The sequence below is a fragment of the Ochlerotatus camptorhynchus genome, unplaced genomic scaffold (assembly GCF_037179485.1).
Source record: "Ochlerotatus camptorhynchus isolate MF236.1 unplaced genomic scaffold, CSIRO-AGI_Acam_v1.1 ptg000277l, whole genome shotgun sequence".
In the NCBI taxonomy this organism is placed as follows: Eukaryota; Metazoa; Arthropoda; class Insecta; order Diptera; family Culicidae; genus Ochlerotatus; species Ochlerotatus camptorhynchus.
This window is the reverse complement of record NW_027040766.1, coordinates 5,638,803-5,654,776: the sequence shown is the minus strand read 5'-3', so window position 1 is coordinate 5,654,776 and position 15,974 is coordinate 5,638,803. Positions and strand designations below refer to the sequence as shown.

The following is a 15,974-nucleotide window of genomic DNA, read 5'->3' as shown; positions in this document are numbered from 1 at the left end:
CCGTTCATCGACGGCGCACTGGGGCAAACCTGCTCATTGATATGGCCGGAACGGCACTGAATTTTATTTCCCTTAATTACTCGCTCGCTCACCAATGAATACGCGACGACGACGACGACGATGATGATGATGATGATGGAACGGCGGACGAATTGAACATTTGAAAACTGTTCGGTAGAAAAGGCAATAAAAAATCAAAACATGCCCCAACAAAGACGTGGAGCAAGACTGAGGAAGGTTAGGGTACTTTAAATTCCGATTCGCAATTCCTGATGACGGTGAGATTCCCTAACTGCCGTCGCTTGGACTGCTTTGTTTTCTTTTGCCTACCGCTTTCTTGCACCTTTGGTTTCTAGGACAAATGAGGCGCACTTATGACGAAAAATTGCAATTGTAATGGTCCAGCATTTGCATATCTGCTGCAGTTAGTGGCATTCATCTTACCAGTAGCAACATCGGCCGTTGTTCCCGCCAGACTCCGCAACATCCGATGATTCCGCCGAGCAGTGCCAGGAGACCTGCTGCCAGAAGTGAATACGTTCCGATGGCATAGTTTGTCGTCGAGAGAAGCGAGATGTACTGATGCTTACAGAACACGGTCCACACCGTGACGCCCAGTATCACCAAGCCGGACATCTGGAAAATAGAGATAAAAATTGATAGAATAAGTGAGCGATGTACAGAAAGTAATTAATTCCAAGGTTCAAGTGCTGCACGGGACGCTTGAGTGAGGGGAAGCATAATTGGAAAATTTAGTATAGATTAGGTTTTCATTCTTGTACACGGCCGGTTAAACCAGCTCAAATTTGAGTTGCGTTCAGTTATATTCACAAAAAACGTGGGTCACTTTCAATGCTCATATTCGAGTAGATTTTTGAGGAAAAGCGAGGAAAATGTTACTCAGTGACATAAGTTTTTGTGATTTTGAGTGAAAAACCACTCAATTTTGTGTCGATCTTATCGGCCGTGTAACCAAACATCGGCGAACGGAAGGGACGATTACTGCTGGAAAAGCAGAAACGAATTCAAGTGTATTTCGTTGGCTCGGTGAAGTGCATCAAGTGGGAGGGAATTTCGATTTCGATGAGACAGACACGGTGAGTGATTGATTGCAACGGAGAAAGGTGTTGATGTCTGCACAGCAAATGGAAAGGTTTTTTTTTTATAGTAGGGGGTTGAGAAGCTGCATTTGATTGCGAAAATCGACATCTTAATCTCTAGTGTAATTACAGATTTTTTTTGAATGCTGATAAATCAAAAATTGAATTGAATCAAGTCGGTAATGCTTTATTTACTTTAGAAGTCAGTTGAACAGTGTAATATTACTTAATACATTTAATCAATTAATTTTTGTACTTTGGATCATTGGTATTGTTCTATAACAACTGCAGCAAAGAAATTCATAGACGGATTATTGCCAGAAGTCGTACTTACTACGGACTCTACAAGATCCTGATGTCTGGAAATTTTTGCCCCGTACTAAGTGTGCAATGTATAGTACACTGATAGGACCGGCAGGTCTTTACGGAATTTTGTTGATGATGTAATTTGAATGTTATTATTTTTTCCAAGCTACCGGTTGATCTAATGATCTGCGGTTGGTTCGGAGTAAACGAACATCACGATTCGACAAACCAAACTGGAAAAGAAAATTAAATTTGCTCATACACCATTGACTTGCATCCTCACTAGCGCCACCCAACAGCCCTTGACGTTCTGATCGCCTTGACCAAAAACATCACTCTTCTATATAATCAGGATTTGGAAGTGTAGTGGTACAGAATATGTGCATGCACATAAGCGCCATCTTGCGGCAGAATTCCATCTTAATATGTCCATCTTCTGGTATTTTCCCCCTCCTGATCAACTTTGTCGAAAACATCACCCGTACACGCAAACCAAAAATCTATTACAATGAATGTTAATTCCGTTTCCTATCATCCTCTGTTCATGAACATCGCAACGAATGCTAGAAATTTGTCCTCGCAGGCGATGTAATGGTTTTTTTGTCTTTTTTATTTCGTGTTCTATCTACGCTTTCGACTATACCAGTAAGCTTTTTATGTATAACATTGTAGAACGACGCACACACTTGCCTCGAATCTCTCCAGTAGAAAAAGCATACGAATTCGACTATGAGAGAAAATGAGCGCTTTGTGTTTGCTTTTAGGCTTTCCACATTCAGAAACATTGAGAGAGCAGCAGGTCTGATAATCGGTCGTTCGTGGTTCGAGTCCAGTCGGCAACCTGTTTTCTATTTTTTTCGACATAATTAATTTCACTAACTAATACACTCTACATTTTTCGGTCTCCAATTTACTTGCATTGGACCGCAGCTAGGTATATCGTATCCTCGGTTCATGCGCATAAACATCTTCTGATGTTGAATCCCACATAATTGTAAGCGAATCTTACATGCCTCGGTTGGGTGTATAAATATTCAGGATCTTGAGATATAACAATACAAAATATGTGCATGTGGGATGCTCACTAGTACCGCCTAGCGGGAGAATTTCGAATTGATCTGCCGACCATCCAGCAGTCCTTGACCTCCCGACAAACTTTTCCGAAGACATCATCATTCTAATTAAACAGGATCTTGAAATGTACACCCAATCGGGGGATGTAAGATTCGCTTACAATTATATGGGATTCATCATCAGAGGATGTTAGTGGAGACCGCATGAACCGAGGATGCGATATACCTAGATGCGGTCCAATGCAAGAAAATGGGAGACCGAAAAATGTAGAGTGAATTAGTGAGGGAAATTAGTTATGTCGAAAAAAAGACTGGACTCGAACCACGAACGTTGTGATTATCAGACCTATGCTTTCTCCTCTGCTCTCTCCATGCTTCTGAATATGGGAAGCCTAAAAGTAAACATGAAGCGCTCATTTTCTCGCATACTCGAATTCGTATGCTTATTCTGATGGAGAGATTCGAGGCAAGTGTGTGCGTCGTTCTACAATGTTATGCATAAAAAGCTTGCTGGTATAGTCGAAAGCGTAGATAGAACACGAAATAAAACAAAAAACAAAAAAACATTACATCGCCTGCAAGGTCAACTTCTAACATTCACTGCGATGTTCTTGAACAGAGGATGATAGGTAGTGGAACTAACATTCCTTGTAATAAAATTTTTGGTTTGCGTGTAGACTATAGTAGACTTTTTTGGAACCTACACACTTAATTTTTTCGCCGAGATTTCAACAGCCGAGTATTTCTGCAATTTCTTTTGCTGAGATTCAGTAAAACAATTGCCGAGACTCAGCTAACAAATAAAATTTTGCAGAGATGTCAGAAAAAAAAAATGCTGAGGTAATAGGCTGTTGGAGATTATACCGAGTTAGATTAAGTATGTATCCCCTATCCCCCTAAAGTATACGTAGACTTTCATAATTATAAAAAAAATTAATATTACTTCTTCCGGCTTGTTTGTTGGCCATAAAACTTAAGTTCAGATAAGCAATATTTTTGGTTATACATTACTTTTGTGAAAACATAAACACTTGATACGAAAGCAATTCAATATGATAAAATATCCACTCATTAGTTTTATGTAATCAAAACACCTTTTAAACGATTTTCACTAACACATTTCACCAATATCCAATTTTCAATAACTCAATCGACGAAGTCAAAGATGTTGATTTAAATTTTCCATTAAATACAAGGATAAACATTGAATTTAGCCTATTATTGTATACGGAGGAAAACAAAGCTACTTTACAAATTCTTTCAAACATGTACTAAATTGTCCCATAAAATCTTCAAAAATTTAAAACGCTTACAATGACTTCATCAGAATGCTTAAGCTTTTACGATCAGTTAAACAGATTTTGTTGGCCAAATACTAACTCTTGATAACATATAACCAGTTGGTTACAATCCGTGGATTTTCGTTTGTATAAGTTGTTGTTGTTTGGAAAATTCACGTTTTGTTAAACCTAAAACAGTAGACACACACAAGAGCGAGAGGGTTTGTGCCGCTGAAAACAACAACGTAACGTTACTGAAGGGAGGAATATCTTGGCTTTAAAATAACAATGGATGCGCAAATTGAATGATGAATAGCTAGCCATCTTAGATTTGGAAGATTAGGCAGAAGTAACCAGGCGTCCGTGTAGACCAGTTGAGTGTTAAGTGTAGTGCATATATAATACAACCCCCCCCCCCTTGTGGGGTTTGGGCTGGAAAGCCTACCTACGTTCAGGTAATTGATTTTTATTATCCTGACGGAAATTTCCCTGACTGAATTGTGATACTTCTCAGGACCTCTTGTGCTTTTGTACATTTTGTACACCTCGAACCGTAGATAATACGGTCTTACACGGCTCGGCTCGGAAGTCAAAATGGCTTCCGAGCCTAATAGTAAATGATCCTCGATTGTCCGTCAGGGACGATTCCCTCAGACCGGTGGCCTTAATTGCCAAGGAAGGTCCCTTCTCGGCTCGACCAAGGTGGCCATGACACGGTCAGCCGATGCCGTCAACGACGGAAGACGCCTGCCAGCCAAACGAGCCAGCAACGCCTGCTGAGCCGTATATGGCTGATGAACGCCACCAGATCCGCCATTCTCCCAAAGCGGCAACAACACTGTAAGCAGCCCGCGCCGCAAGATATGTATGGTATGGTATGTATGGAGGGCACCCCAGGTTCGTATAAGTTTAAAAGCAAAGACTAGGAACTTAAGGGGGTATTCCCGATCTTTTTTTTCAAAAAATCAAATTTTTTTTTTCACGTTTTTTTGTACTTTAGACTACATACTTTCATCCCCCCAAGCCGTTTTCCGATCAGCGAATTCGGTGTCCAGGCATAGCTGACTAATGGTAAGAACCCCCAAATGGTTTTAACTAAAGTCAAAACTTTAAACGCGTTTTTCTCGAAACCACATTTTTTTATCGGGCGAAGATTTTTCTCAGAAACTATAAGAGATATTGACTTGAATCTTTGCGCTTTTTGTTCCTTATTAAATTCTTTGGAGCTTCTCCCACTTTCAGCCAAAAATATTAACATTTAACATTGTTTGAAGCACCTTAAAGTTGCAAAAAAGCGGGCTAAAAATCGCCTGTTTTTTCATATGGCCGCCATTTTGTTAATTTGCAAGATTTTTTGCTGCCAACGGGAGAAGCTCCAGAGAATCTTATGCAGATTATAATTTCATCACGAAATCTGTTTCAGATGAAGCCGTTCCAGAGAAAAGTCTTCGCCCGTCCAGGCGTTTGCGGCGAACAGGGGTCTGTTTGTCGCCATTTTGTGACGTCAATAATGTCTTTTTTTATGTCGAAAAAAATTTATTTGTAAACTTTAATGTTCAATAAACAAGAATCCCAAAGAGTTAGGCGCATTACTATTGATTTTCCTTGAAAAAAAAAATTAATTTAAAAACAGGCCGAAAAAAGGCAAAAGATTGGGAATACCCCCTTAAGAGCATTTTTCCGCCCCTCAGGTTTTTGTTTGTGACTAATTTAATTTTAAATGTATGGTGTTTTCCGATTCATGAACAGATTCTTGTCAAAAATTCATGAGTTTGATGCGTCACGTCACATGAATCAATTACTTCTGTACACATGGTTCAGAACGGGTACACGACGTTAGGCATACGTACGTTCGGCCTAATGTACGATAGGCATAATGGACGTTAGGCATTATCTACCAGATGAATTCCAGAAGGATGATAATGGGGACCGTCTATTGATTGCTGACATCGGTGCCAATGATGAAAGAGCCTTAAGTTTTGGGACTCATGAAAACTTGCGACGTCTTGGACAGGCAAAGCATGGGGTTGCAGATGGTACGTTTGCCACAGTTCCTTGTTTGTTTCGGCAACTCGTCACTGTTCATGGAAGTATCGCTCCCTCACATCAGCAAACGGTTCCACTAGTTTTCATTCTGAAGACAACAAAAACAGAATCGTTGTATCGAAGAGTATGGCAGGAAATCCTGGAAGCTGCAGGTATGCTTTTTGTTATTGAATGAAATACCACAGAATTCACTATTCTTCATTTCATGAGCTGTTCTTTGGCATCATATTTTATTCCAACCTTAGCTGTTTTTTGTTATTGTATGAAAAATCACAGAATTCACCATTCCTTATTTCATGAGCTGTTCTTTGAGGAAAAACTTGTCTTCTTTGACAATTGCAATATGTTTGTAAGAATATATTACAACAATTGATTTTTTATTTCTTGATGCGATTGATTTCAAAATATAGTTCAAAACTATGCTTAGTATTTATTGCCAGATTACTTAACCGCTATCGCTACTAATCTTGGATCTAAGTTAATATGTAGCTACGTCACTGATGATAGATAATAGATTCCAAAACTGTGCTTATTAAATAAACTATGTTTGTATAACTTGTATCATCTTTTATTTAACGCTTAGCCGAATTTAATCCTTGTTTACCATGCTCGAAACAGGTTTCTAGAGTTGCACAGCAGCAAGATATTTTATGCCTAACGTCCATTATGCCTAATGACTTTATGCTTAACGTCCATTATGCCTAACGTCCGTATGCCTATCGTCCGTAAACTCGTTCAGAACTGATTCTGAAGGAGCTGATCCGAGACCCGCAAATGGTAATGTGAATATAAAAAACCTGAGATGCCTGAGCATTATTCGCTTGTCACATGAACGTTTTCTTCAGAATATTTGTTCTAAAACCGAATCAGTTGACCTGAAATGAACTCATGATCGTTCTATGATCTTCAATCATAGTGGGCAACATTGTATTCTGCAGTGTGCACGGTAAGAAAAAAGTACCCAACGTTTACCTACTTTTGACTAGTTTGTCTCCTTTTCTCCTAATAATGTTGTCAAAAACGGAGGAGCAAAACCATCCAACAGGGGTAGTAAAGTGTGGGAACCCAACGTTGAGTATAATCATATTTACCTTTTGTTGGGTACAACTAACTTACTTTTGGTTGAAAAGCCAGTGGAAAATTCCATACGAACTGCACACAAGTAAATGAAAATTACTTTGACCCGCTTTACCTACTTTTGGGTTCCTGCAATGTAGTGCCGAGATGAGTGAAAAGAACTTAATTTTGGGTACTTTTTTCTAACCGTGTGACATAGTAGCCATGATTTTTGTCCTCTATTTTACGCGCCATAAACACCAATGTTGCCTGCTGAACAGTTGATTGAGTATAATCATAAGACATCAGATACTTAAAGCATTGATAATTTTTGTTCCTTACATTTTATCGAAAAGTAGCTTTTAACAAAGTTGTAGCTGAGGAAATTTTCAACAAGCGCAGTTATCATTATCTAAAGTAGAGTGTACTGGTGAATTTTGAGATAGATATGAACCGAAATTGTGTTTTCTCCATAGTCTCTTATAAACTTCAAATGGTTTGGGCCAAGTCAGTTTCTCACTAAATGAGTTCAAATTTTGGGAGGTTAATCAGGGCCCGATTTAGAACCGTTTGAGCACTGTGGAGCGAAAATTTTAAATTTTGCTTCAGTCTAATGGACAGACTGCGGGATAATAACGTAAGATCTGAGAACTTCTTAGTTGACACAGTGGTTAGCATCCATACCTTTCACGCCAAAGTCATGAGTTCAAATCTCACCCCGGACAAGTCACGAATGACCCAAAAGCGCTAATATATTCAAGACAGTATTTAGGGAAGTTTAAAGATCTGTAAGGGTTGGTATCGATTAATTCTGGACAGTTCCATAAAATCCAGGGAAATTTCGAGAAACTTTGAGAATTCTGGGAATTTCAAGAAAGTCCAAAAATTTCCTGAGAAAATAAGAAAACTACATGCATAGTTTGGAAAATTTACAGAAGTCCACAAATGTCCAGGCAAAATCTTCAGGTGTAGAACTTCAGGAGAATTGCACGAATTTCCAGGTAGCATAGCGAGAACATTTGAGGTGGCCAATGAATCTCAGTTCAGATCAATTAACCCGTTAACGCCCAATTCGTTTTTGACCTCCGGACAATGCGCGATTTTGCCAGGAGTAACCCAAGGATTATTCTCACCTTATTTGCAAACAAGATGTTAAGGATATTCAAATGATCATGCTAGTGATATTAAAAACATAATTTACGTTCCCAATTTCTGTTGAGACATGGTTTAGAAAAAGGTGATCTATAAATAGACTTAACTTAACTAGAAACTCAGGGCATGTCCGAGAACTGCAGTTCTGTGATCCTTAAGAAATTCCTGAGAATTTCTGAGAAGTTTTGGAATTTTAACACAATTTCATATTTATTAGGGATTTTTTATTAGGGATGTTCCGATTACTTGAAGGATGATCAGAGAACATCAGAGCAGTTCCAGTGATTTTTGGCAGGAACTTCCAAGAATTTCTGAGGAATTATGGAAAATTCTTAGACTTTTCAGGAATATTGCGTACTCTAGTTACAATTATGGGCGCTATTTTAAGGGAGCGCATGGATACAAGGTGGGTGAGTAACTAGAAAACCGAGCCAGCACTCGATACGTTCCTTTGAAATCGAGAACTGTACTGTTTGAATATTTTCCATATCTGTAGCGATTTTTATTTGTAATTTATGAAAATTCAGATACTTTCGAAAAAAAAATTATGCTACATAGACTTAGTCAAACCCCCTCGTAAACTAGCGTAGACTTTTGTCTACCCCCTCCTTCCCCCTAGAAAGCCCCAAGCGAAGCCAAATCCATTCCAAAACACCTGCAGCTCCGCCACCGTGTTCCAAACAATCAGTCAACCAGCATCAGATCCTGCATGAATGTTACTACGACGAAGACTCCACTCTCAGGCGCCTCACCAAAAACAAACTAAAATCTCGAAACCGAAAAGCTGCCACACAAAACGGAGAGCTATTAATTTCCAATCAAAAGTCCACAGTAATGAAAGAATTAAAATTCAACAGATCAAAAATCTCAATCTCAAGTGTGCCCGACCACCACCGGCTTGCCACCAAGCGCAAAGAACTGGAGCAGCAAAGCGATAGTAGTGAGCGCACGAGGCCAAAAGGCGAGAATGAAGAATTGTATTTTAATTGAATTGTTTTACGATGGGTGTTTTTTTTTCGGTTTTGAAGCTTCCCTCTTATGTGATGAGGAAAGCGAAAGACGTCTCGTTGGAGTGGCGAACACGGAGGGGCTTTTTCTACCTACATAATTGATTTGGCTATTTCGAACGGAGATGAGGATTTCTGCTGGTTGGCTGAATCTACTCAAACTAATATTTCGGCCGCTCGTCATCGCGTCGTCCGGTTGGAATGCATTTAGTCTAAAATCAGTTTTCGAAATGCTGATGCTGTTCAAATATTAGTTTTATATTATTGCCTACAATTGGTTGGGATGAACTGGGAAGGGGATTTCTACATCTGTCCGATTGATGCGGGCGGTGTCGATGTGGGATTAATCATTCCAGTCGAATTGGAGATTAGTGCGTTTTGGGAAATTAGTTATTTTGAAACCGATTGATTTATGCAAAGCCAATGCTTACGATACATCGAGAGTTCTCGGCGTAACATTTCAACATTTTTTTTATGGATCAGAAGCAGTGAAGATTGAAATGTTGGAGTATCCATCACGTTACTTGCGCCAAGCCTTGGCAATGATCGCAATCAAAAAGTAATCTATTACAGTCCATAGTCCTAAAGCTGTCAAATGCCTCAATCTGGGTGCTGTACTGTCGAAAAGTTACATTCATTCCCCGGGTCGTTCCGATTAGGTGTCAAACCGCGCAATATTGTCCAGTAAAGTCATGCATGGAAATCAACCGAACGGAATGATAAATCATGTCCAGATCATCCACGCGCGTTCCGTGGGATATCGAATGCCGGATACCGCACAACACGGAGCTTGGTCACTTCAGCTGAACGTGTTCAGCTCGCAATCCTGGTGGTTGATGGATGAAATGTCACGACACGACACCGCCTTCGACGTACTCAGCTGAGTCCCTGCCATATTGTCAATGCGGTGGACATGGTATCTGGCTGACTGGGACGTGAGCGTAACAAACAAAATGATGATGACCGAAAAAAAAAACAAGACAAGAACGGAATCGTAGAATAGATGGCATTCCGAAATTTGTTTCCCAGGTTCGGGGATTGTTTTTTTTTGCTCATAACTGCCACCCTTTTGTTGGTGAGATTGGAGAGCGTGCCGCCGACTGTGCCGACTTTGGGTTTCGTTGTTTTGCTGATGCTTGCGTTCGTTTAAGGTATGCTAAGCACGAGATCCACTTAAACGGGACGTGCTTTTTCTTTTGAAGCCCTGCAAAGGCAAGTAAGTACATCAAATTTTCTAATTTTACCATTTTTGTAGGTGGAAAAGCCCGCTTCGCAAACTTTGCTGTGCGTTTGCATAATTAATTTATTAGACCATCACTTTCGCTGCTCGCCTTGTGAGTTGTGGGACTTTTTTCGGCGTCTTGCTCTTGGTCTGCTCCCTCTCATTTCTCGGGCAAAGTAATTCATGGAAGCAATAAATTGCGACGTTGTTGGTTGTAAGCGACATGTTTACGAACTGCTTTTAGTTCATATTAGACCGAAGGAGTTGGCTGGAGAAATTGCTTGGAGGCAGACGGTTGACAGGGCGCGTTTTTTATTTGAATGAAAGGTGAACTTTTTGGGCACCAGGCCGTTATTTGCAATTAAAATGTGCCGAGATAATGAGAATCAGTTACCAGTTGGAGTGACGCTAATGGCAATTTATTGCTGTTTATGGCTGACTGTTAGATGATTTTCAAAAGTTGAACGGTTCTAGGAATGCATTTCGGTATGCTTTTTTAAAATGGGGTGATACTAATTGAGACTTTTCAGTATTTTATAAACTTGTATTTATACATCACAGTACCGACGACACGAACGATGATATCGTCACAAAATTGAGTGGAATTTCACTCAAACACGCAAAAACGTAGGTTACTCATAGTCTGAGTAAAAATTTCCTCAATTTTCCAGGAAAAAACTTCTTCGAATATGAGGAAAATCTAGAGAGCTTTCACTCGGTCTATTAGTATACTCCTACACTGTACCAAAATATCATCCTCTGTTTGTATGATTCATCCGACATTGAAACATCGAAATCCTTTTTTCCGAATGACATCGCCAATCGCAAATGACAATGATGATGTTTTCAAAATCGGATGATTTTACTTTTGAATATTGAATGAACCTTGATTCGCAAAGCGAACGGTTGACATGTGTAACACACTCTGTTTAAATTATTGCCTTACGAAATGCAGTTCAGTCCCTTAACGAAAATCATTCAAAATACAAATCCAAACAATTCAATCGATTATTCATCGGGCTCGTAAAAAAGTATTCAATTTGCAATAAGTTCTGCGAGCAGAAAGTGGATTGCTTTACGAGGTGATCGTACTTGGTGTTGAACCAAAATTTCATGTATATTTTGAGTTTGTGTGATCGTAAAACTAGACCTTCCAGCCGATGTTGTGATTGTTTTAATGGGTGAGTGTATTCAATATGGAAATAATTCTTAAGTCCTCTCGAATTTCTAATCGGAATGTATTTTTTTTATAATGTAGGTCTACGAAATATCCTTGTGCCCGGAATGATGGTCAAGCATGTCGGTTTGTCGGAGAGTATCGTGGAGAATAATTCGGGCCCGTCTGCCATATGCAGAATGGGTAAAAAAATTATATATTGGACGAGGTCCGGGTCGTCTTCTTCCATTTCTGAATCAAGTGAAATTTGAATTCATAATGTATTAATCCGGACCATTGAATCGTCTGTTTAAGATGTGTTTATGGGTAATCCATATCAAATTCTTCTCAAGAGCAGTTTTTGTCGTTGTCTGTGAGGACGCCACCGGGACCGACATCTAAAAACAGTAAGTTGAACGGGAACTTGGTCGTAATTGTTTTGTGAAATAAGGAGCTCGGTGGCCTTGTGGCGATCAATTTTGCTTACTGAGCAGAAAATCATGGGTTCAATACCAAGCTCCTTAGCATTATAGAGTTAGCATAGCATAGCATAGCATAGCATTAGCGGCTCCTTAGCATTAAAGAGTTATACATTAAATCAACTTTCATTCAAAGTATGATGTAAACCGTAACGAAATTCGGTTGAAGGAACGGGTACGTAAAAGAAGTAATATTTGAGTTTTAGGAAAAACGTGTTGATCCGAGTTGGTTTCGTAGTGATTGGGAAACAGATGAAGCGGATTATGCGGTGGAAACCGGTTAGCGAGCGCATCTGCGTTTTGAGGATTCGTGGCAAATTCTTCAATTACAGCCTGATCAACATCTACGCACCTACGCATCTACGACTAACGATAAATCCGATGACGTGAAGGACGCGTTTTAGGAAAGCCTGGATAAAACCTATGATGAGTGCCCTAAACACGACGTGAAGATTGTCATCGGAGATGCAAACGCGCAGGTCGGAAGAGAGGAATTCTTTCGCCCAATCATTGGAACAGAGAGCCTTCACTCTGCAACGAATGATAATGGCCTGAAGCTGATAAACTTCGCTGCTGCTCGTGATATGGCCATCAGTAGCACCCACTTTGCACGCAAGGATATCCGAAAGCACACTTGGAGACACCCTTATGGCGAAACTTGCTCCCAGATCGACCACGTGTTGGTGGATGGTCGGCATTTCTCGGATGTCGTAGATGTCAGGACCTTCAGGGGTCCTAATATTGACTCGGATCACTACCTCGTTGTCGCGAAAATTTGAGCGCGTCTATCGACCGCTACGAGTTCCAAAAACCGGAGATCGATGCGTTTCAACATCCAGCGTTTGACAGTAGATGATGTTGCTGCAGAGTACCACCAGAAGCTGAATGAGCGGATAGTGGATATCAACGTGAACGAGAATCTCAACAATCTGTGGGAAGCTGTCTACGGAGCGGTGAGCACAACAGCACGAGAGGTGGTAGGTATAGCTCAGAGGCGCCCCCTTGTACGGGTGGTTTGACGAGGAGTGCCAGCGAGTGACAGAGGAGAAGAACGTCGCCAGAAGCCGGATGTTGGTGTCTGGTACCCGTCAGATCAGAGAGCGGTACAGGGTAGCAAGGTCAGCCGAGAAACGAACCCATCCCAGGAAAAAAAGGCAGTACGAGGAACGCGTTATTGTTGAGGCGCAAGAAAGTATGGAGCAGAATGATATGTGAAGGTTTTACGCAACTGTCAATGGCGTGAGGAGTAAGTGCTACGAACAATACTCGGCGGTAAACTGGAAAATGGCATCTGGCGGCGTCGCATGAATCACGAGTTGTACCAAGTATTTAACGGCATGGATATTGTGAAGCTTATAAAACACGGCAGGCTACAGTGGGCTGGGCATGTGGCACGAATCCCGGAAGAGCGTCAAGCGAAGTCAATATTCAGCAGGGAACCCGGAAGAGGACATCGGCTTCGGGGTAGGCCAGGCACGCGTTGGCTTTGTGCAGTTGAGGAGGACATTAGGTCCTTGAACGTCCAAGGCGACTGGAAGCGATTGGTTCAGGACCGAGACCAATGGAGACGGTTACTTCGTTCGGCGCAGATTTAAATTCAACGAGTCGTCACCCATCAGGTACTTAGGTACAGGTGTTGATCGGAAATCCATATCAAATCCTTCTCAATAGCATTTGTTGTCGTTGGCGGTGAATTCACCGCCGGGATCAAAACCTAGTAGCAACAAGTTGATCCGAGACTTTATCGTAATTGTTTTGTAATATCAGGAGCTCGGTGGCTTAGTGGCGACCGATTTTGCTTTTTGAGCAGAAGACCAGAAGAACTCCTTCGCAATATTGAAACGCAAGGACATCAATTCAGCATATCGTTAACCAAAACGAGCCCTGCTGCATTTCCAACCCTTTTATCCAAACCTCCCAGTGATTTTTCGTGGAAGTGCAGAGGAGTTTTCGGCTTTCATTAAAGCGAGTATAATGTCAACATATTCCTACCCATTCCTTTCTTGACCAGCGTTCAGACGTGGTCGGCACTGGTATTGCCTAGTTTGAGATCACCAGTATTTACACATTGAGGATGATTGCTAGTGCCAAGCTACGTCTATTGGTTCTCAGTGTAATTACATCTGATCTGGCAATAACGGAGTTGCATCCACGGGCGGTCAATCATACTCATGCTCAAGCTCATCCATGTGAATCCATGGAAATATCCAATTGTAATCTAAAAAATATTCTCCTTTTTTAGATGGTGATCTTCCCCAGTTACCACCAGTGGAGAACAATGATCAAGTATGGACATCAACTCACCATTTTCCAATCCATTCGACGCAACCAGGAGGAATAAATTTAATTTAAACCCAGGAATACAACTTTTAAATAAACATTTAATTTCAACTTCAGTTTTCAGTCTCAATTCATTTCAAAAGCTTCTGCTTGTAACCTGAGGATTTTTGTCCTCTGGAAGCTGTACACACAGTATTAAGCCTAAGTTAATTTGAAAAATTTGTTTTCTTCATCCTATTCACAAATTAGTATCCTCTAGGCTCTGAATATTTTACAATATTTTTTATACAAACCTCATACTGCAATTGGATGATAGTTATATGAATATATATATATCATCTGGTGAGAAATTCAAGCAAAAGATAATCATGCAGAATTCAACAGCATATTGTTAAAGGGCGCAAGCGAATCAGTTTTCATTCAATGATACGGGGATGTTTTGGTTCAGTGTAGACTGAGTTAAATTTTCGTCGATGTTTCTCATATTCGAGCAGTTTTTTTTTAATGAAAACCGAGGAAAATTTTATTCAGTTTATGATTAACGTACGAGTAATCCAAAGTTGTCAAACCTTACAAAATGAAAACATAAACAACTAAATTGCTAAGGAAAACGTCGTTGTTACTTTTGATACTGTTGATTTATAGCCTACAAACGTGTCTGTTATTTGTCACGGTAAGATATTAGAGGTTAAGCAAAATCCACAGAGTTCCTGCAATTTTCCAGATATTCATAGAACATCCCTAAAAATCCTAGATTTTTCCTGAAGTTTACGGAATTTTTCGTGAATTTCTATGAACTTCCTCGAAATTCTCTTGACTTCCCTGAAGTTCACTGTACTTTACTGAAGTCCTCAGAATTTGAAAATAACCCACAATTTTCCTAAAGTAAATGGAACTAATTTGAAGTTTACGGTATAATTGCACCGAATAGTGCTATTCGGCCTGGTATTTTGCTGATATTCGGCCATTTTCTTACAAATAAGTTTCCGACAAAATGATTGAGTGAAATTTTGTTAGCTCAAAGCCTGATATTCGGCCAAAGTAGCCGAGCCGAATATTCGGTGCAGCACTAAAGGGCGAACACGAAATTATTGCGACACATTCAACAGGGCATAACTTGTTTACCATTGGGTAAAAATCAACCAAATTTTGCACACTTTCTCATTGATGTGTATTGTGTACATGTTGTCAAACTCGAAGTCGTGTTTTTCGATTCAACGAAAATGGAGGTGAACCAACGCGAGTTGAGAGAACAAATTCTTTCCAAACACCTGGAATTTCCTGACCTGTCGCACCGGCAGTTGGGAAAAATGTTGAACATTCACCATTCAACCGTCTCCAGAGTGTTGAAGCGGTTCCAGGAGTGGTTGACGTTGGACCACGGCAAAGGAGCTGGAAGAAAACCGGGACCGTAGAACAAAAAGACGGAGGGAAAGGTGAAGCGGATGATTAAAGCAAATCCCAACGTCTCAAGCCGTGATTTGGCTAAAAAGATCGGCATGTCGCAGAGCTACGTCCAGAATGCAAAGAAGAGAGCTGGACTACATACATACAAGGTACAGAACTTCCCAAACCGCGATGAGCGGCAACAATCGACGCCTAAAACTCGGGCACGGAAGCTCTACGAGAAGATGCTGACAAAATATGGCTGCTGTGTGATGGACGACGAAACGTATATAAAAGCCGATTTTAAGCAAATTCCGGGGTTGGAGTTTTTTACCGGCAAGAGCAAGTTCGATGTGGACGACAAATTTAAGAAGAAGAAAATGTCGAAGTTCGCCTCCAAATATCTCATTTGGCAGGCCATCTGCTCTTGC

General features: G+C 40.5%; 1 protein-coding gene across 1 annotated transcript in view; it reads right to left on the bottom strand.

Annotated features, from left to right (window-relative positions):
* LOC135706337 (CD151 antigen-like) overlaps nucleotides 1–15,974 on the bottom strand; it is a 156,880-nt gene that overhangs the window by 11,566 nt on the left and 129,340 nt on the right. The window contains exon 3 of the mRNA XM_065227954.1: nucleotides 445–636. Within this exon, the coding sequence (XP_065084026.1) occupies nucleotides 445–636 (192 nt within the window). The remainder of the gene's footprint in view (nucleotides 1–444; nucleotides 637–15,974) is intronic.